This window comes from Eubalaena glacialis, chromosome 13 (genome assembly GCF_028564815.1).
Source record: "Eubalaena glacialis isolate mEubGla1 chromosome 13, mEubGla1.1.hap2.+ XY, whole genome shotgun sequence".
NCBI lineage: Eukaryota > Metazoa > Chordata > Mammalia > Artiodactyla > Balaenidae > Eubalaena > Eubalaena glacialis.
The window spans coordinates 16,635,597-16,663,056 of NC_083728.1; the positions used below are offsets into that span (position 1 = coordinate 16,635,597).

The 27,460-nt window shown below is 46.0% G+C and overlaps 1 protein-coding gene across 1 annotated transcript; it reads right to left on the bottom strand.

Annotated features, from left to right (window-relative positions):
• Nucleotides 1-15,492: 15,492 nt before the first annotated feature.
• R3HDML (R3H domain containing like) lies at nt 15,493-24,525 on the bottom strand. The gene is made up of 5 exons (XM_061210159.1): nt 24,268-24,525; nt 21,145-21,263; nt 20,912-21,044; nt 19,653-19,768; nt 15,493-15,592 (listed from the first exon to the last, which is right to left on the bottom strand). Exons 1-5 carry the CDS (start codon nt 24,523-24,525, stop codon nt 15,493-15,495), a joined length of 726 nt encoding a protein of 241 aa, XP_061066142.1.
• Nucleotides 24,526-27,460: the final 2,935 nt, after the last annotated feature.

The following is a 27,460-nucleotide window of genomic DNA, read 5'->3' on the forward strand; positions in this document are numbered from 1 at the left end:
CAGTTTTAAAAAGTGGTCATCTTTGTAAAATTTCATTAATCTATTTGTGATTTATGATTCATACTCTTTTCTGTGTGAACAATATACTTCAATAAACATATTTTTTAAATAATACATTTTTATTCAAAGAAAACACAAGAAATGAAAATGAAAGAAATCAGTTGGTTATGTGAACAGCAATGTGCTGAAATTATTTTGTCCAGCACAGTGAGGGTACATGAACAGATTCAGGGTCCCTAACAGCTTGGATACTGCTGATCCGTAATTTCTAATGAAAACTGTTGAATTGTACTCTAGGAATCATATATGTGCTTTAAAGGCTTTAAAAAATATATATTCAATATAGTTTTCAGTTTGCAAGAGTCAGCAAATTACAACCTCTGAGCCAAATCTGGCCCAGTGCCTATATTTATAAATAAAGTTTTATTGGAACATGCCACACTCATTCACGTATTTATTGTTGATGGCTGCTTTTGTGCTACAAGAGCAGAGCTGAGTAGTTGCTGCAGATCCCATCTGGCCTGCAAAGCCTAAAATATTTACTATCTGGCCTTTTACAGAAAAAGTTTGCCAACTCCTGTATTAAAGTTATAATTCAAAACCCTTAAGCCTAAATTAAATCTTACACTATTTGTATTATATTTTATCCTGTTCATAAGTCTAGCAAATTTTAACAATTACATGTCCCCCAACACTTCACTTTGAACAATTTCAAACCTACAAAAGATTCAAAGAATAATACAGTGGGCACTAATGTATCCTTTACCTAGATTCATCAATTGGTAGCATACTGTCACATTTGCTTTATCACTATCTATATATCTCTCTATGCTCTTATTTTATTAGAATGTTTAATGTAAAAAATTGTGTATTCATACATGTTATACATATTTGACTGTGTGTGTGTGTATTTGTGTATGTGACCATGGTCCCATGGCAGAGGTGGTCAGCTGTGTACCAACAAATTCACTCCTCCTTCCGTAGTTTAGAGCTATTCCTGGAAAAAAGCTGCCCATCTAGGGACCCCATATCCCAGACTCCTTTGCATTTGGCCAAGGCCAGGTGACTAGTTCTGACCAATAGAATGTGAATAGAAGTGATAAATGTCACTCTGAGCCAGGGGCACTTCTGGGGTCCCTGGATGACTATGTGACAGAAGTAAGTAAACTTCTAACTTACATTATAGGTTTGTTTTTTTGTTCCAACAGGGAGCATTGCCGTAACTAATACAACCCAATACATTGCATGACCCATTAATGGGTCAAGATTGCGGTTTGAAACACACTGGTCTGGTCCACGCATTTTTTAACCATGGAATCCTTTCATTAAACACTTCCATCAAAAATCAAAATGCAGCGTCTCTGGTTAAACCAGAGGTTGCGGCGTGGGGGAACCTAAGAACCTGGTCTGTTTGAACACCACCCCCAGGCCCCCACTGGTCTCAAAGTGAACTCTGAGGCATCTTTCTTGACTCCTAGGGCTCCAGTGAATATTGTGTGATGACCACTGAGCCAGGCACAGGCCTCCATTTCTCAGAAGAGGAGGCAGGGCACCAGTAGGAAAAGGACTTGAGTGAGGTCACAAACAGCTGACTGGACCCAGAGCCATTTCTCAGGGCTGTGGCCAGGCCAGGTCTGTTCCCCCCATTTCCATGCCTTCAATTTGCTCTACGCAGGCCCAGAATCACAAGCCAAGCCCCCGAGAGCCAACCTCAGGCCTCAGAGGGCATCTGAAGGCTCAGGACCAAGGTTTGTCCAGCCAAGGAATTGCAGCCCGGAACCAGTTACATAGCCCTCATTCATCTCTGTTTGTTCCACAGCAGCTAAAAGATGCCTCGCACGTAGGAAGCATTCAGTCCCTCTCACATAGCAGGTATAATAATAACAACAAGAATGGACTTGAGGATATGGGGAGGGGGAAGGGTAAGATGTGACAAAGTGAGAGAGTGGCATGGACATATATACACTACCAAATGTAAAATAGGTAGCCAGTGGGAAGCAACCGCATAGCACAGGGAGATCAGCTCTGTGCTTTGTGACCACCTAGAGGTGTGGGATAGGGAGGGTGGGAGGGAGGGAGATGCAAGAGGGAAGAGATATGGGAACACATGTATGTGTATAACTGATTCACTTTGTTATAAAGTAGAAACTAACACACCATTGTAAAGCAATTATACTCCAAGAAAGATGTTAAAAAAAAAAAAACAACAACAATGCATAAAATTTACGTAGCACTTTCTACATGCCAGACACTCAACGCTTTACAGGCATCAACCTCATTTAATTCTCACAACCCTACAAAGTAGATGCTGTTATTATCACACCATTTGACACATCAAGAAACTGAGACACAGAAAATTAAGTAATTTACCCAAAGCCACATGGCTAGTAGGTGGCAATATGAGCCCAGGCAGTCTGACTCCAGAGTCTGAGCTGCTAACCAAGGTGTTATGCAGCCTCTCAGATGCTATTATAAGAGGTAACAGCGTAGCCAAAAGAATGAAGATTTGGCACCAGACAGACTAGATCTCAATCCCTCACTGGGTGATACAGGGAAACTTACTTAACAACACTGAATCTCAGTTTCCCTGTTTATGAAGTGGGAATAATACTTGCCACCTTGACGGGTATTGCAAAGATTAAAAGGGAGAAAAACCTATAAAGTAGCCGGCACCCTGCCCATTACCTAGAAGGGGCTTATATGGAAATAAATTTCTTTCCTCTTCAGAGGTCCACCCTTATGCTAGAGGCATGTGAGTCAGAAAAAAAATGGAAGGCGTAGTTCCTGCATTTAAGCATCTCATAATCTTTTTAGGGACAAGATAAATCCTTTATGGAACAATCAGAAAAGTCCCAAGATACTTTCAATTAAGGATGGAATTCACTGCAGTCAAATGTTAAATAAAATCAGTGCCTTTGCATCTGCTGGTCCCCCTCCCTCTCTCCTCCTGGCTGACTCCTGCTAAACCTTCAGGTTTCAGCTTAGATATCAGTTCACTCCTCCAGGGTCAAGAGGTCCCTGACCCCTTCCCCTCTTCCTAAGCCCCTTTGTCCTCCCATTGTGGCCTGTTCACCCCTGTTATGGCATTCTGTCTTTGATTGCTGCTGGTTCATCTGTTTACCCCACCAGATTGGATGCTCTCCAAGATCTAAAGCCATACTTTATATTCTCCTACATTCCCCCAGAGCCTAGCAGAATGCTTTGCATACCATAAGCCCCCAGTGGTCATTTGTTGAAGAAATGAATGAGTGAACAATTAATTAACGAATGCAGGAGTTTTCCGGATGAAGACAGGATGCACTCTGGGTATCCACATCCTCCCTTTATAAAATGGGACAAAATAAGGCAATGGTTTCCAAACTCCAGCTGACCCAACACCCCAAATCACTTAAGGAACTTAATGAAAATTTAAAGATTCTTGGAACTCATTCCAGAAGATTCTGATTCAGGTCTGGAGTGGAGCCCCCAAAAGATGTTATCTTAAGAAAGTTCCCCATATGCAGCAAGATTCGTAAACCATTGAACCATAGAGGCTGAAATCAAATTGAGGTGGGATAGGAAGATAATATGGACAAGGGAGAAAGGCAGGAAGGGTGAGGGAGACTATATTTTGAGAATAAAGGGTGGGAACAGCCATGCCTGGTATCTGACATAGTCCCGTTGCTGGCCAGTATCTGGGGCCCTATCCAATTTTGGGCTCATCAACCAACCATTCAGGGAGACAAAGCACTTTATAGTTTATGATACCTTTTCGCCTTCATGAGCTCATGGATCTTCACAACGACCAAGGTTCATTTGGTAGATGAAGAAATTGATGATCAGAGAGCTGGGCAAAGTGTCCAGCCTCTCACAGCTTTAAGTGGGAGAGCCACTTAACCAAACCACCTCTGACAACAGCTTCTGATCTGACCTGAGGCTGATGCCACTAGTCAAAGGAACTAGTCCTATGTCCCCAGGAAAAATCCGGCTCATCTGACACTTAGATATACTGCCCTGAAGGAGGATTGTTGACCAGTGGCCAAGTCACCCCTTGTCTCTTTACTTGTAGGTACTGATGTCCAAGACCAGCCCATCTCGTCCATCCATCCATCCATCCATCCATCTATCTTTTCATCTGCCCACTCACCCATCACCTCATTCATCCATCCATCCATCCACCCATGCATCTTTCCAGTTATTTATTCATCCACTTGCCATATCCATTCACATATCTCTCCATCCATCCCATCCATCCATCATCCACCATACCCACTCACCCATCCATCACATCTATTCATTATTACATCCATCCATCTACCCACCTGCCCATATTCCCTGTTACTCATTCATTCATTTGTACCATTCGTTCATCTATCTCTCCATTTCATTCCCATCCATCCATCCATTCACCAGCCCATCACATTGATTCATCAAAGCAACTACCTATCTACCCACCCAAATATCCATTCATTCATTCATCCATCTTCTCATTCATTCATTAAATAAACCTCCTTCAAGTTCTACATGGGACCAGGTCCTATGGTAGCCTGGGGTATAACAAGAAGCATCAGACATATACAGACCTTGCCCTCAAGGAGATTTGAGATGCTTACAAAAATGGCAGAGTCCTGAAGGGCCAAAATAAATAATCATCAAGGGAAGCTTGCTAAAAGCAAAACAAGGGTAGGAAAATAACAAAGCCAGGAGTTAGGTTAGCACACAGATATGCACACCATAGCATCTTATCCTCACAGTTGCTAAGGATAGCCCCAAATCTGGCCCTGAGCTAGATGCTGGCACCCAAAGCAAATACTGCAACATGAGTCACAGTACACTCAGTTGTGGCAGATCCTACTCAGCAGCTATTCTGCTTCCTTATAACACAGTGGTGTTTCATGTGCCCAGGGCACATTTGGAAATGGCAGGAGACATTTTCGGTTGGCACAGCTGACAGGAGGTGTGCTATAGCATCTAGTGAGTCGAAGCCAGGAAAGCTGTTAAACATCCTACAGTGCAGGATCCTACGGGCCAGTCCCTTTACAGCAAAAAATTATCCACGCCAAAATATCAGTAGTGTCAAAGTTGAGAAACCCGTTACAAGGGAACCCCAGTTTGGTTTGCAGCAGCATTGTGCCAGACAAGAAAAGACCATCATTGGTCTAAACCTGTGTTGTGTGTTCCCATTTCTTTCCATTAGACACCTCCCAGCTTTCCTTGAACTAAGGAAGTCTGCTGGGAGGTTTCTGGGAAATTTTTGCTTTGGGGGGAAAAGAAACAAGTGCTTGGAGGAAAAACCCTTCCAGCTTCAGACACTTAACTGCAGACGTGATACCTGATACTGTGACAGCCACCTTGGGTCTGTAATGGGACAAATCAAGAACCAAAAGCCAACACAGTGAGGATGGCAGGGAGGAAGGAAGGGAAGAGCACAGACCTGGTGGACATTGCTGACCATTGTCATAGGGCTGTTTCTTTAAAACTGACCTCAATTCATTCATCCAACAAATGCTTACTGAGCACTTATTCTGTGCCAGTCACCATGTGAGACGTGCAAGGCTGAACAAAACACTGAAGTCCATGGCCTCATGGAGTTTATAGTCTAGTGGGGGAGACAGATGCGACAAGACACGCAATGATTTGATCAGAGTAGTGATGAGAACTATAAAGCCGAATCCAGTGTGCCGTGGAGGCACTGCAAGACCAGGGAAAGGTCAAGTTTGCCCAGTACCACCACACCAAAGCTGATTAAAGACTATCCTACTAAGGTTCAAAAACGTGAGACAGCAGTTGGGATTTATTCCGTGCTTGCTTTGTGTCAGGCACTATTGTAAGCACTTGTGTGTATATATATATTTAAATTTTTATTGAAGTAGAGTTGATGTACAATGTTGTGTTAATTTCTGCTGTACAGCAAAGTGACTCAGTTACACATACACATACTCTTTTTCATATTCTTTTCCATTATGGTTTATCATAGGATATTGAATATAATTCCCTGTGCTATACACTAGGACCTTGTGGTTTATCCATCCTATATATAATGGTTTGCATCTTAAGCACTTGTACATTAATTCTTGTGATCCTAACCACAGCCCTGCCCTCCATTGCCTCTCCCAAGGCTCTGCTATGAACCATGTTCCTTACCCAGCAACTCACCTCTGTGATTGCAACCTTCAGAGGTTATTATTATCCCCAGTTGAGAATCCCAGAAGAAGGGGTTTTACTCAAAGCACTTGTTTGCTTGTTTTTTTAATCAGAAAGTTCATCTTTCCAGAGCCTCCCAGCAGACTGCCCTAGTTTATTTTACAGATGAAACATCTGAGACTCAGAGAAGGGTAGGTTATACAGCTTAAAAAAAAAAAAAAAAGGCAGATCCAGAATGCTAATGCTAACCCACATTTATTTTATCTGAAAAGCAGGGTCTTTTAGCCAATGCCTCTCCCTCTCTCTCTCTCTCTCTCTCTCTCTTCCTCTTCTTCACACACACACACACACACACACACACACACACACACACACACCAGCAAATGCCCCCCTGTTCCAGGATGGCAATGTTCTCTTGTTGTTGATGCATGCTGCAAATCTGGGCATGGGAGCCCTTCTTTATCTCCTCAGCCATATCTGTAGCTGAGCCAAGAGGGTCAGCACAGATGGACTATGTCAGGTCTGGAGTCAGATGGGTTTTTTTAAACAATCCTAAACTTTAGTTTTCTCTTCTGTCTTTGGAGATGATAATGTTATTTATCTGAGACAACTATTTTGAGAATTAAATGCAGTAATAGGCATAGAACACCCATCCATCATCCATCCATCCCTATCTGACCCATTGGGAGATGACGAGTCTTCCTCTGGACACAGGGTCAGCCAAGTCTCACAATTGTGTTTTAACCTTGGATGAAGACCCCCAGGCATGCCCAGCCCTTTAGCTATGCTATCTCCTCTAACCACCGCCCCCTGTGAGATAGGTCCTGTTGTTCTCTCCATTTTACAGATGAGGAAATAGATTTAAAGTTGGGAAGTGACTTGCCCAAGGTCACACAGCTGGTGTGCGGGATAGGTCCCCAGGCTGTTTTTGGCTTCTCAGCCTCTGCCATTTCCACTGCCTCACATACTCCTGCTTGATGGTGAAAGAAAGAAGATCCCCTGGACCAGTCGAGAGACCAGTCCCTGATTCCTTGAGGCCATCTGCCCTTAGGTAATGATGATATCAAGTAATATTTACTGAGGCTTTACTACGTGCCTGGTGCCGAGGGCTTACACCCTCGCTTTCTTTTAGTCCTGCCTGCAAGAAGCCCCTAAGACACCCTCCGTCCACTTCAGAGAGAAGGCAACCAAGACCCAGAAATGATGAGTAATTTGTCTAAAGTCACAGAACAAGAGCCGAGATCTACTGGATTCCAGAGGTCAAGCTCTGCGCATGCATGTGACTGAAATCAGTTTATAAAATGCACCAAATTTTTGAAAATCCAAAATGTGCAAAAAAGTAAAATGAACATTCTCTTGAACTTCCCTCCTTAGAAACAAAGCTCTGTTACCGGTCTCTTTGTGTCCTTCCACTAATTTTTTACGCAAATACAAACGTGTGTACATACATATGAATATATCTGTTCTGTTATCAGAAATGTAATATGCTATACTCTCTTCAGCTTACTTTTTTCACATAATTACTTGGAGGTCCTTCTCTATCTGCAAACAGATCTGCATTTTTTTTTCTTCAGCAACGGGATAGCATTCCATCCTAAAGAGGCATCATGCTTTATTTACCCATCCTTTATTGCCGGTCATTGGGGTTACTTCCAATTCTGGGGTTACCCCGAGCAGCGGAGCCCCAGTCCTTCACCGAAACACACTCTTCCCTAACCCTGCGTCTAAGTTACACACTTACAGCAAAGATCATTCTCATTTTCCAATGCCCCAGGCTGTGCGTTTCCTTCTATGGCTTCCCCTTGCTGAATTATCCAGAGCTGATGGTCCTCGTTAGAGGAGCCGGCCAACTCTCCCCTTGGGTCCCATCCCACCTAGACCAGGAGCTAGTTCCGTGACCGAGACCCAGCAAGCTTCTCTGCAGGCTTCAAAGTGAGGATGATGCTTCCAGTTCCACGTTCTGTGAAATTTCCTAAAGACCCCCGGGATGCATCCCCACAAAGGCTGTCTCTGTGGGCGGGCAAAGTGAGCCGAGCCCCTACTCTGGGGCTCCTGCAGCCCCTCCAAGTACTTCCCATATCGGATCCACCAGGCCTCAGTTTAGGAGTTTAGTGAAGCAAGTCACATGCCTCCCTTGGGTTTCCTGCCATTCTAGAGAAGCCCTTAGAGGGTCTTTGGGGTGCTAGGAAACACGTAGAGGGCCATCCCATGGTCTCCCAAACTTAACGGTGGTCCCACCATGTCCAGTCTTCCCCCGAAGCCCAACTGCAGACCCCACTCACCATAGGGACTCTCCACCGGAGCCCCGAGGGGCGCGTTCACACTGACCATGGCCAAGCCTGCCCAGCCGGAGACCTGGGGGCATGGAGGAGCCTGGGGCCCACACACAACAACAGCGGGAGCTAGTCCACCAGGAAGGCAGTGAGTGCAGCCAGCTGCCACTGCCCGGTTATCTTATTGATTCTTCTAATCACCCAAGGTGGGTGGATACGTTAAAGAGTAACCAGTCACTTAGGGAACCTGTGGCTGGGGACTGTCACTGTTGCCATGGCAACGACAACCTGGCTAGACCAGAGGTCCACTAGGGCCCCAGTCCTGCATTCTGTGGTTGGGGGCTCTTGGAACCAGAATGTGGGGAACACCAGCCCCCTCACCCCTCACTTGAGGGAAAGGACTGGCCAGGAGAGGAGGAGGAGGTGAGAGTCCAACCTGGGTTGGGTTTTATGGCTCCAAACAATGGGTGTGGCATGAGGCAAGAGGGAGGGGTAGAGGAGAAAAGGAGGAAGCTGGCTTTATTGAGCGCCTACTGGATGCTGGGAGTTGCAACAGGCATTGCCACGTTTAAATTAAAACTTGAGATGAGGAAATTGAGGCACAGAAAGAAGTTGCTTGCCTGGAGTCTCCCAGCTGGTACAAAGAGGAGTTAGAATTCCAACCCACAATTTCCCTTTATCTAACATATATTTATTGAGCACCTACTGTATACCAGGCTCTGTGCTAGACTCCAGTGATATAGAAATGAGCAAAGAGACGTCATCCCTGCACCCATGGAATTGTGGACTAATGGAGGAGATGGGCATTAATTAGATAACATTAAAGATATTATTGCAAAGACATAATTACAGATGGTGAGTGCTACGAGGAATGGAGAAACACAAGTATGCCTCAAGGCCCGTGGGTCAGAGGCACTCTGCCTGCTCCCTCCACCGGTCCGTTGGTCTCCTTCGCCACACAAAACACAACCTACTGCCGAAATCTGCATCCTGGCCTCGGAATGCAGAGCCATCTTGCATCTTAGCTGTCCTGCATACTGGGCTACCATCTGGCTTTTGGGGAAACAGTCTCATTTCTTTTATCCCAATGTTGGGTCTCACAGCCTGACTTGGAATCCTGAGCTCAGGGTCTTCATCATGATGGGGAGGCTCAAATGAGAAGTAGGAAAACCTGGGACTCAGAAAAGTCAAGAAAACCCCAGCTCCACCATCATCTTGCTGTATAGTTTTGGGTACATTGCTTCATTTTCCCATAGTAACACCTACCTCACGTGTTGCTTCACTTCTAAACTAGCTAATTGATCTATTCCTCTCTGTCCACAGTCTCTTTTTCCCAGTGTGCTTGCTCAGCAACCTCAAGGGGACCTCTCATCCCCTACTGATGGACACTGGGGTGTCTCCAGTCCTTTGTTCCTTCCGTTTCCTCCCTACCTGTTGCACCTTCCTGTCTTCATTTCCTCCTGTCCAGTTTGAAGCCCACAGTCCATCATCTTAGTTTCTCTCTTGCTTCTGTCTCAGTTCCTTTCCTTCTGACCGCCTGACAAAAACCCAAGCCTGGAAGAGCCTAAGTATCTTGCTTTCTTCATGCCTACGAACCAGCAGCCAATCACTGTTGAAAAAAAAACAAAATCACTTAGCGAGACAGATGAGGGCCACCAGAGATTAATGATCAACAATTTCGCCAGGTCCCTCCACACTGCCTGGAACTTCTACCCTGTTTCTCTCCTCCTTGCTTTTCTATTTTCTGCCTCTATTTCAGATCTTTTCTCTCCTCAAAACTTTTCCATCTCATTCTCAGCAGGCTGAGACTTTACCTTCTTCACAGAGAAAAGAGAAGCCTTCACCCTGGACCAGCCTCAACTCCCCACAAAAATTCACCTGCATCTGCACTTCGTTCACCTCCTTCCCTCCAGATCCACGTGGGGCCACACCCTCCCTCTTCCCACTGCTTGGGAGCCCCACGTGACCATGTGTGAGTTCTCCTATATATTCAACCTCTCCCTCTTTAAACTTTAAAAATCAACTTTACTGAGGTATGATATACATATAATAAAATGTACCCTTTTTTAGGTGTATAGTTTTATGAGTTTTGACAAATGTATACACCTATGTAACTATAACCTTAAGATACAGAACATTTCCATTGCCCCCCAAAGTTCCCTTTATTCCTCTGCAATTAATCCCCCTAGCACCTCCCACTCCAGGTTACTGCTGATCTGCTGCTTGTCACACTAGAGTAGATTTGTCTTTTCTAGAATGTCGTAGAATCAGACAGGATTTACTCTTGTGTCTGCCTTTTTTGCTCAGCCTATTTGTGACTTTCACCTGTGTTAGTGTCCTTTTTTCTTGCTGAGTAGTATTCCATTGAATGAATATAATGCAACTTGTTCACCCATTCACCTTGTAACGGACATTGATTGGGGTTATCTCCAGTTTTGGACAATTACGAATTAAGCAGCGATGTACATTCATGGACAAGTCTTCTTGCAGGCATATGTTTTCATTTCCCTTGGTTAAATTTCTAGGAAAGGAATTGATGGCTGATATGGTATGTATATGTTTAATTTATAAGGAACTCCAAAACTATTGTCCAAAGTGGCCATACCATTTTGCATTCCCACCAGCAAGGTAAGAGAGCTCCTATTTACTCCACATCCTTATCACTGTTTGTTGCTGTCAGTCTTTTTAACTTTAACCATGTGATGTGATCTTTCCTTTTGCTTCCATTTACTTTAAACTAGTTTTATAAATGAAGCCAGTAGTAAATTCATGTGTTAAAAATGAAAATTGTACTAACAGCATAAAATGAAAAATAAGACTTTCTCCTACTTTAGTTCCCACATCTCACTCTATTGAACTTTTAAGCAAATTCTCGTATGTATTTCCAGAAATTATACACCTATACACTGCTATGGACTGAACTGTGTCCTCCCCAAATTCATATTTTGAAGATCTAACTCCCAATGTGATTGTATTTGAAGACAGGGCTTTTATGGAACTAAATAAGATTAAATTAGGTCATAAGGGTGGCGTCCTGATCCAATAGGATTAGTGCCCTTATAAGAAGAGACATGAGAGCACCCTCTCTCTCTCTCTCCTGCCCCCACCATAAGCAGACATAGTGAGAAGTAGTTGTCTGCAAGCCAGGAAGGGAGATCGCACCAGAACCCAACTATACTGGTACCTTGAGCTCAGACTTTCAGCCTGCAGGATGGGAAAAAATTTTCTTTTGGTTAAGCCACCCGTCTATGGTATTTTGTTATGGCAGCCCAAGCTGACTCAGACATACACACATGTAAATGCATATAAATACACGGGAACATATTAAACACACTCTTCTGTCACTTACTTTTCCCTCCTTAGTGTCTAAGGGCTATCTCCACGCCAACATACCTGCCTCATTCTTTGAGTGGCTACGTATTGTGTGAATGTCCTATAGGTGATTTTTCTAGTCTCCTATTGCTGGACACTAAGGTTGTCTCCAGGCTTTTGCCACTACATAAAGTGCATGTCATCATAAACTTCAAAAATGTCCTGACCCAGATGTGAGGAGTATATCTGTAGGACAAATGTCTAGAGACAGAATCTTATCAATATTTAAATATGCTACACTATCTCTTTTATTAAAAAAACAACTTCTAGGACTTTCTTCACAGTCCAGTGGTTAAGACTCCATGCTTCCACTGCAGGGGACGCGGGTTCGATCCCTGGTGGGCGAAATAAGATCCTGCATGCTGCGTGGCCAAAAAAAAGCAACTTCCCTCCATAGCTTCCTCTTCCATTTCAGTGACTACGTCACCTCTCTCCTCCCTCTTGATGTTGAACTTTCATTTTTTATTTTTTGGCTGCGTTGGGTCTTTGTTGCTGCGCGCGGGCTTTCTCCAGTTGCAGAGAGCAGGGGCTACTCTTTGCTGCGGTGTGCAGGCTTCTCGTTGCAGTGGCTTCTCTTGTTGCGGAGCATGGGCTCTAGGCGCGTGGGCTTCAGTAGTTGTGGCACGCGGGCTCAGTAGTTGTGGCTCACAGGCTCTAGAGCACAGGCTCAGTAGTTGTGGTGCACAGGCTTAGTTGCTCCGTGGCATGTGGGATCTTCCTGGACCAGGGATCGAACCCGTGTCCCCTGCATTGGCAGGTGGATTCTTAACCACTGTGCCACCAGGGAATCCCGATGTTGAACTTTTAAAATAGCCATCTACACTAGCGCCAGGTACTGTTCCAAGTGCTTTCCATGTATTCATTCATTTAATGTTTTGAAGGACCTAATGAGGCAGATATGATTAGTGTCCCCATTTATAGGTGAGACTGAGGCACTAAGATCTCGACTTACGCAAGCACACTTGGCCACTGAGTTAAATTTGTGCCGAGGCAGTCTGGCTCTAGAGTCCATGCTCTTAACCCTCTTGGTTGGTGAATGTATGAGCAAATGAGAAATCAGATGGGATTGGGGGATGAAGATCTTCAAAAAACATAAAATATTACAGAGGTTTGAAAGCTGTTTCAGATTTCTTGCAGCAAAAGTTCCCTGGTGGACTTCCCTGGTGGCACAGTGGTTAAGAATCCGCCTGTCAATGCAGGGGACACGGGTTCGAGCCCTGGTCCAGGAAGATCCCACACGCTGCAGAGCAACTAAGCCCATGAGCCACAACTACTGAGCCTGTGTGCCACAACTACTGAAGCCCGTGCACCTAGAGCCCATGCTCCACAACAAGAGAAACCACCGCAGTGAGAAGCCCGTACACCGCAACGAAGAGTAGCCCCCGCTCGCCGCAACTAGAGAAAGCCATGCACAGCAATGAAGACCGAATGCAGCCAAAAAAAAAAAAAAAAAAATTCCCGGATTCAGTTGGAACAGCAGCTTAATCAAGCCAGGAAACTACCTGAGTACTCGCTCCCAGGTGCAGGGGCCAAGGCACGGCAAACACAAGCCTGCTCACCTGACTCATTTCTCCTTGACATGGGCTCTTCTCAGAGACAGTTTCAGAAATGCGGGAAACTGGGAGGTCATCTGGAATTCCCAGTGGCACTTTTTGCTTCATCGTCTCTACCCTTGTCCAATCCCTGGGTTTCTCCCTTCTTAGCTGAGAGGCAGGAGAGTGAACGGGTTAAGACATTGGGCATTGGAGTCATACAGAGCATATTCAAACCCAGCTTCTATGGCTTCAGTTTTTATGTCTGTAAAATGGGGATGGGATAAGTACCTATCACCTAAGATAGCAGTGATAATTCAATGAGATTAAGAGTGTACTCAGCAGCTCATAAATGCCAATGGTCATTATTCTCGTTATCCTGATACTCAGGACACAGGAAGGTAACGTGAGACGCTCGAAACAGCACAGGCATTGAGGTTGGATGGAGCTGAAATCAGATCCTATGTCTGCTCCTTACTAGCTATGTGACCCTATACATGCCATTGAATCCAGAGGGTCACATGCCACTTAAATTTCCAGAACATTTTGGGAATTTTACATAGGATTGGCAAGCCGTTTCCCCCCCGCCCAATATAAGTACATTAATAATTTTTTAGGAAATCTAACATTTATTATCACCATTGTGTAATAAATGAAAGGATATTTTAATACCCCCACCCCCCCCAAAAAAGCAGGCGGGATATAATCTAAGAATAATGAACTCAGAACAGCGTCCTTGTTTTTATTTCACTACTGGGCACTTCTGCTAAGCCTCATTTTTCTTAGTTGTAAAATGGAGTGATAATACAGACACATGCACGTGTGATCTAGCTGATGTAGCTGGTGCAAAGGAAGGGCTGAGGGGCTGTTAGCCCCTCCCCTGGCCTTCCTCTTGAGCTGGTTTCCCCTCGCTGCATCTCCCCTACTCCATTTCCCTCTCTCCTCTTTTGACCCTCCGAGAGCTGAGACAGGGACCAGAAAGAGCCATTGCACGGGATCTCAAAGGACTTTATTGAGGGCGGAGGGAGGTGGTGTTGATACACACAAGACATAGCCCAGGTGGGAATGACCAACAGGGAAGAAAACTCACTCTGTTGACAATGTAGGGACTCTGGGGAAAGGGGGCCTGTTTTCCATCCAGGTCTTTGAATGGAGCTCTCTCCAGCCAGGCAGGGAGTGGGCCCCAGCTGGAGGGCAAGGTCTGAGAGAGATTTTACTATCTCTAAAGACAAAAGGACTTTTGTGTGTTATGATAACTGGGTGGGGTGGGGTGGGGAGAGGGGAAATGGTTTCTGGGAATGAGAATGAGATTCCATGGGAGAAATAAGGAGGGTGAGAGAAAGAGAGACCAGTAGGTGAAAGAGAGACACCAAGGCAGAGAGAGTGGCAGGAAGAAAAAAAACGCTGAAAGAGGGAGTTCCCTCAGGCCAGCTTCGGCTTTAGCCTCTCAGTTCTGACATTCAGAGAGGTGTCTGGAACAGCCTGAAGGGATTGTCAGAGCTGGAGCTTAAACCTGGGTGCTTTCGTGGACAAGGACAAGCCGTGCAGCTCTCAGTAAGTCACACCCCTTCACTAAGCCTCAGTATGCCCATCTGTAAAAGGGGTGCCTGGACCCTGCTGTGGCTCCAGTAACATACACTGTGAGTGGGGTGTCCATATGCTAATTTCAGTTATTTTTTAAAAGCTTGGAGCTGAAATGGTCCCATCTTAGAGAGGGAGACCACAGGTCCTCAAAGGCTGCCCAGAAGCTGGTTGGCTGTTATTGGATCAATGAAGGTAGGTTTCAGGATAAAGATTATTTAATAAATACCTTTTATTGGATGGACAAAGACTTGTGGGTTTGAGGCCTGAGAGTCACAAAACTGCTGCCACTTCTCCTTCCAGCCCTGGCTCTGGGAGAACTGAGTCAATTAAAGATGCAGGCCTCTTTCCCAGAGGCCGGAGGAAAAAAAGATGTTAACAGGTAAGAAGGAAGGCAAGGAGGTTGTTTTCTTCTGGCACATGCTGGACATTTAGGAAATGGAATCAGGAGGGAAAATTCAGACTGGTGAAGTAAGCCAAACTCATGTCCTTAAAAAAAAATCGCTTGACCCGGTCTTTGGGAAGGGACTCTTGGAGGGTCAGGCCCAGCTGGAGCCCTGCCAGAGCCCAGGGAAAATTCAGAACCACAGGAGCCTGTTGGATTTGAGCCCCTAGAAGCACATGTTGCTGTTGCAGCTGCCTTGGTAGCTGGGAGGGCAGGCAGAACACGGCCTCCCCATCTTGTATGGCGCCTCGCCGATCCAGTTGCCCCTGGAAGAGAAAAGGTCCCAGGGAGGCGGGGTCGGGGGACAGTTACATGGAGCCACCTTCACAAAGGTTTCCAAATCTCAGCACTGCCACTGTCTGGCCCTGTGACCAAGTCACACCTGCAAGCCTCAGTCTCTTCATCTGTAAAACCAATACAAGACTTCCCTCCCACACAGGGATGCAGCAGCAGATCAAATAATGGAGCCATGTGCGCATGCCTCTAGCACCTCACCTGGCAGATAAGTGACTCCCCAGGACATGCTGCTTTTCTTATTCCTTCCACCCCACCCTCACCTCCCAGCACAAACACCCCCCTCCCCTCCCCAGCGGGTGGATCTGAGTTCTGGTCCTGGATTCTGCCACCTGCCAGTTGGTGACAGAATAAACCACCTCATTTCTTGAGCCTTGATTTTATCCTCTGAATAAAATAAATAAATGAAATGGTGTCCATAAAAATTATGTGAAAACACTTTGTAACTTACAAGGTGGTATGCAAATGAGAACTAGAATAATTAGATACTGAGTATAATTCACTCATGGGGGACATGCCCACGAAGCCTCTTTGTGGCCACTGCTGTACATTTATTTCTTCAATGGCCTTATCCCAAATCCATCCTACCTGCTCCAGCGTTAATCCTCTCAATGAACCACAGCCTTTAGGGAGGAGGAGGGTAGGGAGCCATTGCTTTAAGGTTACAGATTTTCTCTTTGGGGTGATGAAAACATTTTGGAAATAGTGATTAATGCCATTGAGTTGTATACTTAAAAATGGTTAAAATGGCAAATTTTATGTTACATATATTTTACCACGATTGAAAAAATGAATAACGTAATATACCCAAAACCCACTGAGTTGTACACTTCAAATGGGTAAGTTATATGGTATGTAAATTATATCTCAATAAAGCTGTTTAAAAAAAAAAGAACAAACCTTCATCATATCATTCTCCTGCTCAAGAACTTTTAGTGGCTCCCCATTGCCTGTGCAGGGGTTGGCAATGTAAAGGGCCAGATAGTAAATATTTTAGGCTTTGGAGGCCAGATGTCTTTATTGCATGAAAGCAGCCCTAGACGATATGTAAACAAATATCGTAGCTGTGTTTCAATAAAACTTTATTTACGAAAATAGGCAGGAGGCCAGATTTTGGCTGTGAGCTGTAGTTTGCTGGCCCCTAGCTTATGAATCACATCTACAGCTTTCAGTCAGGCCTTCCAGACTGCTCTAGCAGCAAGTGGATCCAGCTTACACACCTCATCTTTCCACAACTCACTTCTCCATCCCAGCCCACAGATTTCTCTTTTTCCCCCTCTTTGTCTTCTCAAAGCCTAAAATCACTCCCCCAGTTCTTGCTAAGAGTTACCTAATAATCTCACCACTGGCCTGTAGTGTTAGTTACCTTTCAAGTCCCAGTGCCTTATTTTCTCACACATTAAACAAACACTCTTTGTGGACAGAAATGGAATCTTTTTCCTCCAAAAGTGATTGTTGAATGACTGTAAGTAAAGTCAGCCAAAGTGCTTAGAAAAGTATGCATTTCTGGTTTCATATGGGTTCATTCATTCATTCATTCAACAAACACTTCCAGAGCATCTAGTGGGCATCAGGACTTGTGCCAGATGCTGTGAGTCCTCCGTTTTCAAAAGGTGCTCCCGGAGTGAAAACATATGCATGTTTGTAAATACATAAAAGATCTCCAGAAGGTTATGCAAGAAACTTACAGAGGGGAAGTGTGGGCAGGGGAGGGAGACAACATTCTGTGTTTACCTTTTTTCATACCCACTGAATTTTATAGCATGTACATCAGTATAAAATGTAATAGAATTTTAAACAATAATAAATAAATATATCAAACGCTACCAGTTTTTCCAGCAGGAAAAAAAAAAGGTGTTCCTGGAAGTTTGGGGGCAGGGAATGTGGGTGGTGGAGACACCAGGGGTGATGGAATAAAAGTCATTCTTTTTTTGTTTAATTTAACCACTTAGAAAAGAGTTCTGCTTGAAAGAACAAAGGTTTGAAATCACTGTAGTAAAAGGATACCAAAATGAATCAGGTCTATTTCCTGCCCTCAAAGAGTTTATAACCTAGTTATAATCCTGGCCACTATTTATTTAACATGTACTATGGGCAACTATGTACCAAGATCCTCTGTGAGCCAGGTAGCATTAGCCCTATTTTAAAAGAGGAGACTGAGACCCAAGGAGATGAAATGACTTATCCAAAGTCCTCAGTGTGTACATGGTAGAGCTGAGAACCAAACCCAGGTCTAGTAATAAGAATAAGAACCAACATGTATTCCAAAATTATTATGAGCCTGGGGACATTACCTGGGTCAGCTCACTTAATTCTCTCAACAATTCTATAAGTAGATACCATTTTACTACCATTTTGTAGATGAAAAACAGGCATGGAGAAGTTGAATCACAAATTTGAACTCTGACAGTCTTGACTCCAGAGCCTAAAAATCTTAACAACTATACGGTTAATAGTCAATGCTTCAAAAATCCAATATGGGGCTTCCCTGGTGGTGCAGTGGTTAAAGAATCCGCCTGCCAATGCAGGGGACACGGGTTCGAGCCCTGGTCAGGGAAGATCCCACATGCCGCAGAGCAACTAAGCCCCTGGGCCACAGCTACTGAGCCTGCGCTCTAGAGCCCGCAAGCCACAACTACTGAGGCTGCGCTCTGGAGCCGGCAGGCCACAGCCGGCAAGCCCGCACACCTGGAGCCCGTGCTCCGCAACAAGAGAGGCCACCGCAATGAGAGGCCCGCGCACCGCAACGAAGAGTAGCCGCCGCTCACCACAAGGAGACCCGCACAGCAACGAAGACCCAACGCAGCCAAAAATAAATACATAAAAATAAATATATTAAAAAAAATCCTTAAGAACGTCATAAGCTTTAAAAGAAAATTCAATATGTCAGCAAACAAGTTGGAACAGTTCCTTAAGCTGTGTGTGATGGAATTTGCTTTGTTGCATTTTTCCATATCTGATAAAGCTGGGCTGCATTATGACACTTTGTCAATAGATGTCTCTATTTAACAAATATCTTGACTTGAGAATCCGAGTTCGGGCTACCAATGACTTCCAGAACATCAGGATAGTACAGTAGATAGAACATGAAATCAAAAGACTTGTGTTTCAAACAGCTCTGCAACTTATTGGCTTTGTGGCTTTTGGTAAATTACTTAACCTCTCTGATCCTCAATGTCTTAATCTGTAAAAAGAGTAGATATTTTCCCAGTGTCCTTCCCTTTTTCCTTCTTTCTCTCTTTCATCTCTTCAATGAGATAATAAGGGGAAAGTGTTTTGTAAATGATCAAGAGCTACGTGAGAGTAAAAGGCAGTTATGACTATGTAATCTTGAAACTCTGAATATCATGTTTACTTAGAATTTGTTCCCGTTTGTGTATGAGAGTCTGTAATCTGTTTTGTATGAGAATCTGTTGCAAGTTTATATACTGTACGTTGGATGGGAACTCCCATCCCCCTTTCTCTGTGTTTCCAGGAGACTAGCATGTGAAGACCACTCTTGACTTCTCTCCCACCAAGCTGACTGGAGAGTCTGGGAGAAGCAGCAGAGCATGCTCATTGCATCCTTCCTTTCTTTCCTATGGGACCTGCCTGCCTGTAGGGAGCATGTATTCTTGGTTGCTCTATTTCTTGTGGGAAGCTTAGAGGGGCTGGCACTGCACTTAGAAGAGGCCTATGGTTGGCCAATGTTGCCTGTCAATAGATATGAAGGTCTAATTCAACAGTGAGATATTTGCAAGCCCACTTGGCTGGCAGACCTAAGCCACATTCTCCACTGTTGGCTTCATCAGGGACACTGCCTATCCACCTGCCTTGGTCCTCTGTCTATCTCCCAATCGATTCTGAAACTTGGGTAAAGAAAAAGGATTCTTGATTGACTCTAAAAGTACTGAATTGTATGATGTTCAGGTTATTTAGAACGGAGGAAGGCAGGGTGTCCTGTATGTCTTCCTTTTCTGAGAATCCTGCCCACTCCACCTCAGGGTCCACCCTCCTGCCCCAGAGCCCCCTCTGCCTCAGAGCTGCACTCACTTAATGGCGTAGTTGCAGACCAGGTACACAGCCTGGTGCCAGGTGCTGCCCAAGACACGGATGCTGCCACAGGTGTGGATGGCACAGCCCAGCCGATTGGAAGATGCCCACACCATCTGAGGAGGGACAAAGACAAAGGAGGCTGTGAGAAGGACTTGGGGCTGAAAGGTTCTTGGGCTTGCTCTGTCAGGGTGGATGCATTAGATGAGGTTTTCCTGGGGGAGGCACCTGTCTCAGGGTGAGGGGACTAGAGGCATATTGTACTATAATGTTTCTCAAAATTTTTTCCACTATAACCAACAGTAAGGAATACATTTTATATTGTTACCCAGTGTACCAACACACACACACACATACACACACACACACACCCTTACCCCTCCTCAAACAATTTGAACAAAAGTTTTATGAACCAATATTTAATCTTATCATATAGAATGATATATGCTAATATGTTCTATACCTTTCAATTAGATTTCTTTCTTTCTTTTTTTTCCCCCTAGTGACCAATGTTTGAAAATCATTGTCATGTTGGAAGTTAAAACACAAACTTTGGAGTTAAACAGCCTTGGATCAGAATCTCAATATCACTAGCTGTGTGACTTTGACCAAGTCACTTAACCCCTCTGTGCCTGGTTTCTCCTTTGGCAAAATGGAGGTAATAATATTTCATGGATGTCAGGAAGGACATTTGGTTTAGGCCTCACATTTCCTAGGGGGTCTCAAATTTCAGTTTTTAACATTTACTGCAAATGAGTCACAGAGAGATTGGCAGACCTGAAAGTAGACATTTTTCCTACCATTGAAAACTTCTGGTCCTATTTCTTGCAACATTATACTGCATTGTATTTTTATGTATAATAAGTGGTAACAACTTCAATATTAGCACTCAAAATATACTACAGTCTTTTGTAATCTTATCTGGCGTTTCTTTTTTTAAGACAGCAGGAGCCTTAGAAAATAAAAAATACTAGAAAATGTTTGGACCTATTGAAATCAAAGGCAGTCTTGAACTTGTCAGACCACACATCTCCATTTTGGGGTCAAACAATATGGTCCGCCGACCTAAGACCCTCAAAACAAGATCCAGTTCAGCTCAATTCAATGTACACACAACTTTCCAGGAACTGGCTCGTTATGTAAAAGGAAGTCTGTTAAGGGCCTCTGTTTTATTTCTAATTGCTGTCCCACCACATTCTTTTTCTTCTAAGGTAGAGGATTTGTTCTCTCATCAGCCCTACATCCCAACAAAGGTGTACCTGGGTATAGTGAGAGCACACAGGGCCACTGCAGTGCAAGGGGCAGCGCGGGGTACAGTCCTTCGGGACCGGAAACAAGTAATGACGCTTCTCCTCAGACCAAGACTTCACGAGATCCACCACCGAGCGGTACCTGCAGAGGCGGAGAAGATAGACGAAAAATCACTCTGCCATCAGCGTGCTCAGTGACCTTGTTGAGTGATGGAGTGAAGGAAGGGCAGAGGTTCACTCACCGGCCAGAATGGATGGAGAGGTTCTGGCCCACGTATCTCATCAGCTGTGAGGGCCCGTGGGCCCAAATGCACTGCGTGGCCCAGGCCTCAGCAGACCTGGCCAGCCGCTTGTCCCAGACCTGGGAAAAAGAAAGGTCATGAAATTCCCCGGGGGAACAAACACCATCATTTCAACAGTGTCTAGAGATGCACGTATACATGGTACGTTGACTCCCCATCTCCTTTGGAACCCTGCAACCAATCCACTTGATAAATTAGAACACTGAGGCTCAGAGAAGGCCTACGACTTCAAGGTCAAAGACAAGTCCACACCAGAGCCGAGATCCACACCTAGGTCTCTGACTCCCAGTCCAATGCCCTTTGTCCTTCACTGGACTTCAAGCTTGGGGCTCTCTGCTCTGAGCGGGGTCCCAGGGTATGGGCCTAGGAGTTCCCAGCAGTCCCTAGAAGTGACTCAGCCCAGAGTGATGGGAAGAGAATGGATTTTTTTTTAATTTATTGTATTTTTTTCAATGTGTTTATTTATTTTTTTTTTTAAAGATTTAATTTTATTTATTTTTGGCTGCGTTGGGTCTTTGTTGCTGAGCGCGAGTTTTCTATAGTTGCATCGAGCGGGGGCTACTGTTCCTTGCGGTGCGCGGGCTTCTCACTGTGGTGGCTTCTCTTGTTGCGGAGCACGGGCTCTAGGCACGCGGGCTTCAGTAGTTGTGGCTCGCGGGCTCTAGAGCACAGGCTCAGTAGTTGTGACCCATGGGCTTAGTTGCTCCGTGGCATGTGGGATCTTAGTTCCCAGACCAGGGATCGAACCCGTGTCCCCTGCATTGGCAGGCGGATTCTTATCCAGTGCGCCACCAGGGAAGTCCCCAATGTGTTTATTTAAACATTAAAATTTTTTAATTCAAAAGGTTCTTTTTTTAATAGTGAAAGCATGAACAAATTTAATATGTAAGATGTTTGAAGGAGGAAAAATGGAGAGTCTTTCATCCCCATCCTACACTCGTCCCTCCAGCCACCCTGACCCTGGAGGCAACTGTCACTGTGAGTTTCTTGTGTCCTGTTCCAGAAATATTCTACACCTGTAAGTATATTATATATGCACATATATATTTATATATGTAATTATATATCTTATATGGTATATACATAAAATAATTATATATTACATACATACAATAGTTTTATATATATATATATATATATATGAATTTTTTTGACAAATGGCAGGACTCCAGACATTCTATTTGGCCCCTAGCTCTTTTCACTTAACCAGATGGGTTACCTTAATGATGATTCCACATCAGTACCTAGAGAATACCTTCCTCATCCTTCGTAACAGCTTCTTAATTTTCCAATCTCTGAATGCTCCAACTTTTATAACTTGAAAAAGCATCACTTTAAAAAAAAATACCAGTTCCCTTCCACTCTGACTTCCTGGGATTCTGAGATATTATTCTTTTATTCGTTTCATCTGTTCATTCAGCAAATATTGAACAAGGACTCACAGTCTAACCAGGAAATGAGATGTTAAACAATCATTACAATTGGCGGGTGTGAGAATGTGAAACGGGACCCGGTCTTTCTTGGAGCCAGAGGAGGGAAAGGGCTGCTTAAGCAAGGGATGTTTAGCCAGATACCAGTCCTGTGGGCTGAAGCTAGCTAGTGAAGCAATGGGGATCCCCAAAGAGGGGTCCAGACATCTCCCCAGAGATGTTGGACTCATCCATTTTTAGGGAAAGCAGAGGAATGTTTCCTTCGTGTCACAAAGGGGTGAACTGAGGTAGGGGCATGCAAACATCAAACCCACACTCACTGACACTCCTCGGGCCCCTGGTGAGCTGTCTAGCTCTCTCTGTCCTACAAAGCATGCAATAATTAAACACCTGCAGTGGGGAGGGCCTCGCACACAGGCTGGTGCTCAATAAATGTGTCATTGTTTGAAAACTAGAAGGCCTTCTACATGCCAGTCACTGTGTTAATCAATGGATGAGTCAGTTAATGAACAAATAAATGGCTCCGCCACCTCTAGCTGCCTGCCATTTGGGCTCCTATCCCCACCCCTCCCAACACCTTATTGCGACCTGATGTCGTATTACACGTAACTTTTGTGGTTGATCTTTGTTTTCTATCATCCCCACTAAAATGGAAGCTCTGTGAGGGACGAGACCTTGTCCATCCTGTTCTCGGCAGCGTCCACGAGGCTTAGCGTGGTGCCTGGCTCCAAGCAGGAGCTGGTACGTAAGTGAATGGACAGACTGCAGAAGTATAGGCATTTGCAGGCTGTTGAGGGAGTAGGTGTTTGTCTTCGAGGGGGCAGGCCAACAATCCCTTTGCCTAAAGAAATCTGTAGGTGGAATGGAAGCCTATCTCTCCAGGCTGCTTTGGGACAATGGTCCTGGGGGAGGGGCTGCGATAAAGAGAAAGGTTCCCTCCTCCCCTCCGGAGTCTGGCTTGTGGTGGGCTGGGGTGAGAGCCCTCCACCCTGCCTCTTTGAAGGAAGACATCCCAGCTGCCTCCGCTGGTCAGCTGCTGTTTTTCCTCAGCCTGAGACCCCCACTCCCACCCCAGGTACCAGACCCCATCTCTCCAAATTCTACCTCCACAGGCTTGCTGAGGACAGTTCGGGTGTGTCCATCAAACCCCTGGGGCAAAGAGACAATGGCAGGGAAAGCTCCAGCCACCCGCCCCCTGCGGCTCCCTGGCTGGAAGCCAGAATTCTTGGAAAAGGTATTGTGTTAGTTAAGACAGCTTTAGCAGCCGGCAGACCTGGGATGCAATCCCAACTGGGTGACCTTCAGCAAATTAATTCTCTGCATTTTGATTTCTTTATTTGGAAAATGGAGATAATTCCCACCTTGAAGGAAGAGGGTTACACGTAAGTGCCTGGCGCACAGGAGATGCTCCATAAGTCACAGTCCTCTGCTCCTGCCTGCAGAAAGGACCTAGACAACCGCCTTAGTTTTCTCATCTGTAAAATGGGCAGACGAATTCCTGCCCATTCCACAGGGCCCAGATGCCCAGATACTGGCTAGTGAGGCCAGGCTGGTGAATGGTCCAGTCTTTCCAGGACACACTGAGTGGACTGGCGTTTGCTGGAGGAGGCACTGGGAGGGCATGGGGACTCACCATATACTCCATGTTGGCGGCAGGTGGGTGCACGCTGGCCCGGATGTGGTTGTGATAATCCAATAAGGCACTCATGTCCCGGGCAGAGATGTGGCGCTTCCGCCGGTACCGGGGCACCCCCAGGCCAGTCAGGGGTCGCACAGCTGTGCCCTCGGTCTGGGCCAGAGCCAGGGTGGCATTGGGCATCAAGGCGTTCATTGTCTGGCCTGCCCAGAAGAGCAGGCCTGCCAGGCCCACGGTGCCGGGCAGCAGGGGCATAGCTGGCTGGAAGGGTCACACGTCTGGACTTGTGCAGTCAGAGCCGGCTGCCTGGAGGGGGCGGTCATGAGGGCACCAAACCCTGAGTGCTCTCCAGCATTACCACCCCAGAGGATGCTATCTACTGGGAACTTGGCAAAGACCTCCTGACTCGGCTCTCGTCCAGGGGCGCAACACCCCATTCTTCCCACCCCAGTGGACTAAGTGGGTGGGGCAATGGGAAGAAATGCCCAGACAGTGGCTAAATCTGGACCAGGCCCTGGGGTGAGATGACACTGCCACTTCAAAGCCAGGGTTTCGTCCCAGCAGCCCAGGAGGCAGACCCCAGTCCTCCCCAGCCTGGACACCCTCTTCACCAATCTTGCTGGAAGTGGGCTCTGTCGGTGCCCTCAGAGGGGCAGCGCCCACCTTCCCCAAGGTATAGTGCAGGGCACTCTTGTCCCTGGGTTGCTGAAATTTCGGGATTGAGAGCAAGACAGAAAGAAGCAGAAAGAAAGTACAATGAGAAACAGGAAAAAAAATGAGGAAGAAGAAAAGGTGATTGACAAAAAGAGATACAGAGAAAAGGCATGAAAGAAAGAAAAAGGTAGATACAAGAGAGAATGAGAGACAATGACGGGGGCAAAAAGAGAAAAAACATGGGAGAGACAGAAAGAGAGGTAGAACGAGAGAAAGGGGAAAAAGAGAACAGAAAAAATGGAGAGAAAAGAGAAGAGAGCCAGAGAGAGGCATCCGGAGACGAGGCACCAGGCTCTCCAGGGGCGCGTACCCAGGATGGGCAGCCCAGGCGGGTGGCAGGAGGCGGCTGAGGAGGCAGAGGACCGCTGCAGACACCCTGGCCTGCCTGGCAGCACAGCGACTTTAAAGGTCCCCCAGGAGGTGATGGCATCTGACGTCCCAGCTCCACAGCCCCCTCCCCTTCCCGCCGGGCCAGACTTGGCCAGGAGGCTCCGCCTTCCGGTCTGTGGGCTTTTCTCTCCCGCCCTCTCACGCCTCTGCTGTTCCACCTGGAATGCGCAGGGCTGGGGCTGAGCTGCCGGTCAGGATCGGGATGCAGTCATGGCAGGGATTCCAGGACAAAATACCACCTCCCCTCTGGAGACCCCAGATCCGGAGGCTACTCTCTGCCTTCCAGACCCCAACATATTATGCCCATCTAGCGCCCAGAGAGTATTTTCTGACTGTTTTCCCCACAAAGCCCTCCAGCCCCAGAGTTGGCAGTTTTCGTATGGCCTCATCTAATGAGCCTGGCTGAGCTTGACACACACGCTCAGCCAACCCTCAGAAACAGATACGATCGCTCTCCATTTTACAGATGAAAAACCGATCCCCAAAGAGGTGAAAGAACAGCCCAAAGTCAAGCCAGCCTGTCTGCAGTGGAGCCAGGATTCAAATCCAGGTCTGACCCCAGGGTCCTGCTAGTATGTAAAAAGGATGTCATTTCTGTAACCAAACCACATATAGATGCATAGGGAAAAAAACTCTACGGGAATATTCCCTGCGATGCCACTCAAACATAGCACCATGCAGCCTAATTAATTAAGCCCATGGATCTGGGTTCAAATCCCCATTATTTTGTTTTTTGGGGTTTTTTTGCTGTCCTTTTTTAAAAAATGCTTTTTAAAAATTTCTTTTTATGCTCACTACCTGGGTGTCCTTGGGCAGATTACGTAACCATTTGTGCCCTATCTGTAGAATGGGAGAAGTAATGGTACCTACCTTATAGCACTGATGCCGGGATTAGGTGAACTCACATTGGTGGAGCACTGCGTGTTGCTCTTTAAGTGTGTGTGCACGCGCATGTGCTTGTGTGTACATGTGTACTTATGAGAGTGTGTGTTTGTTATAGGTGTGCAAGCACACGTGGACATACACATGAACATGAGGGCTCGTGTGTCACATGTAGGTATACAGATACATACATGACCATGCAGATGCCTGTACCTGTGTGTGTACTCACATGAGTATGCATGTGCTTGTATGTTATAAGTGTGCAAGCACACACGTGCAAGGGCATGCTTATGATGGTTTCTATGTCACATGCATGTGTGCGTAGATACATGCATGAACATGCAGGTAGGGGTGTGTGTGTGTGTGTGTGTGTGTGTGTGTGTGTGTGTTGACAGAGCCCCTTTGGTCTCCGAATTGCTGTACTTCGGTGTTGAGAAAGAGATTCATTTTCTCTTCTCTGATTACTTGTATTCTCCACAAATAACAAGCGACGCTTTTGCGATGGGAATGGACAGATTTACAAGAAAGTGGTTACATTAAAAAAACCCAAAGTTGAAGCACTTGTAATCCTTCAGCCTCCTCTTCCAGAGACCTTGGAGAATTCCCAGGCAGAACCCAGTCTCCGGGTGCCAAGCAGAGCCCTGGCCCAGGTGGCGATGCAGGGCTGGGGGCTGGGACTGGGCTACTGGAGTGGGGTCCTCCCCAGACACATGGAATTCCTGCCCCAGGCAGCCGCCTGGCCTCAGCCTTGGCGGCCCAGACAGTGCCTGCTGCCAAAGCACACACCTTCACGCTGGAGCAGCTTCCCCCGGCCCAGGCTGACTGCTGGATGCTGGGAAAGTGTGGTAGACAGAGGCAGTGGGGGCTGGGGAGTGCTGACCCTGACCTCTACACGGCGTTCTCATCACGCCAGAAGGACAAAGAGGGAGTGGCTCCAATCTAGCCCTTCTCTGCCTCCAGTATGCTGGGTGTCCTGGGGCAAGTCCCTATCCTTCTCTGGGCCATTGGAGCAACTGGACTGAGGGCTTTTCTGCCTGTGGTGGGCTGGGATCCACGACCTACCAGGGGGAGCGCTGCAGCCCAGAGGAGGCAGAAACAAACGGCTTTGGCACTGGCACTAACGACCCAGGAGCGTCCTGATGATGCCCCGCTTTCTCAGAACACTTCGTACGGACCTCTCCCATGTCCCCGGCACTTGCAATGG

Excerpts from the sequence above, each read along its gene's own strand:
- R3HDML (XM_061210159.1), bottom strand. The coding sequence starts at position 24,525 with ATGCCCCTGCTGCCCGGCACCGTGGGCCTGGCAGGCCTGCTCTTCTGG. Across the intron at positions 21,264-24,267 it reads CCGCCAACATGGAGTATATG|GTCTGGGACAAGCGGCTGGC; the intron begins GTGAGTCCCCAT and ends TCTTTTTCCCAG. Across the intron at positions 15,593-19,652 it reads GTCTGCAACTACGCCATTAA|GGGCAACTGGATCGGCGAGG; the intron begins GTGAGTGCAGCT and ends TTTCTCTTCCAG.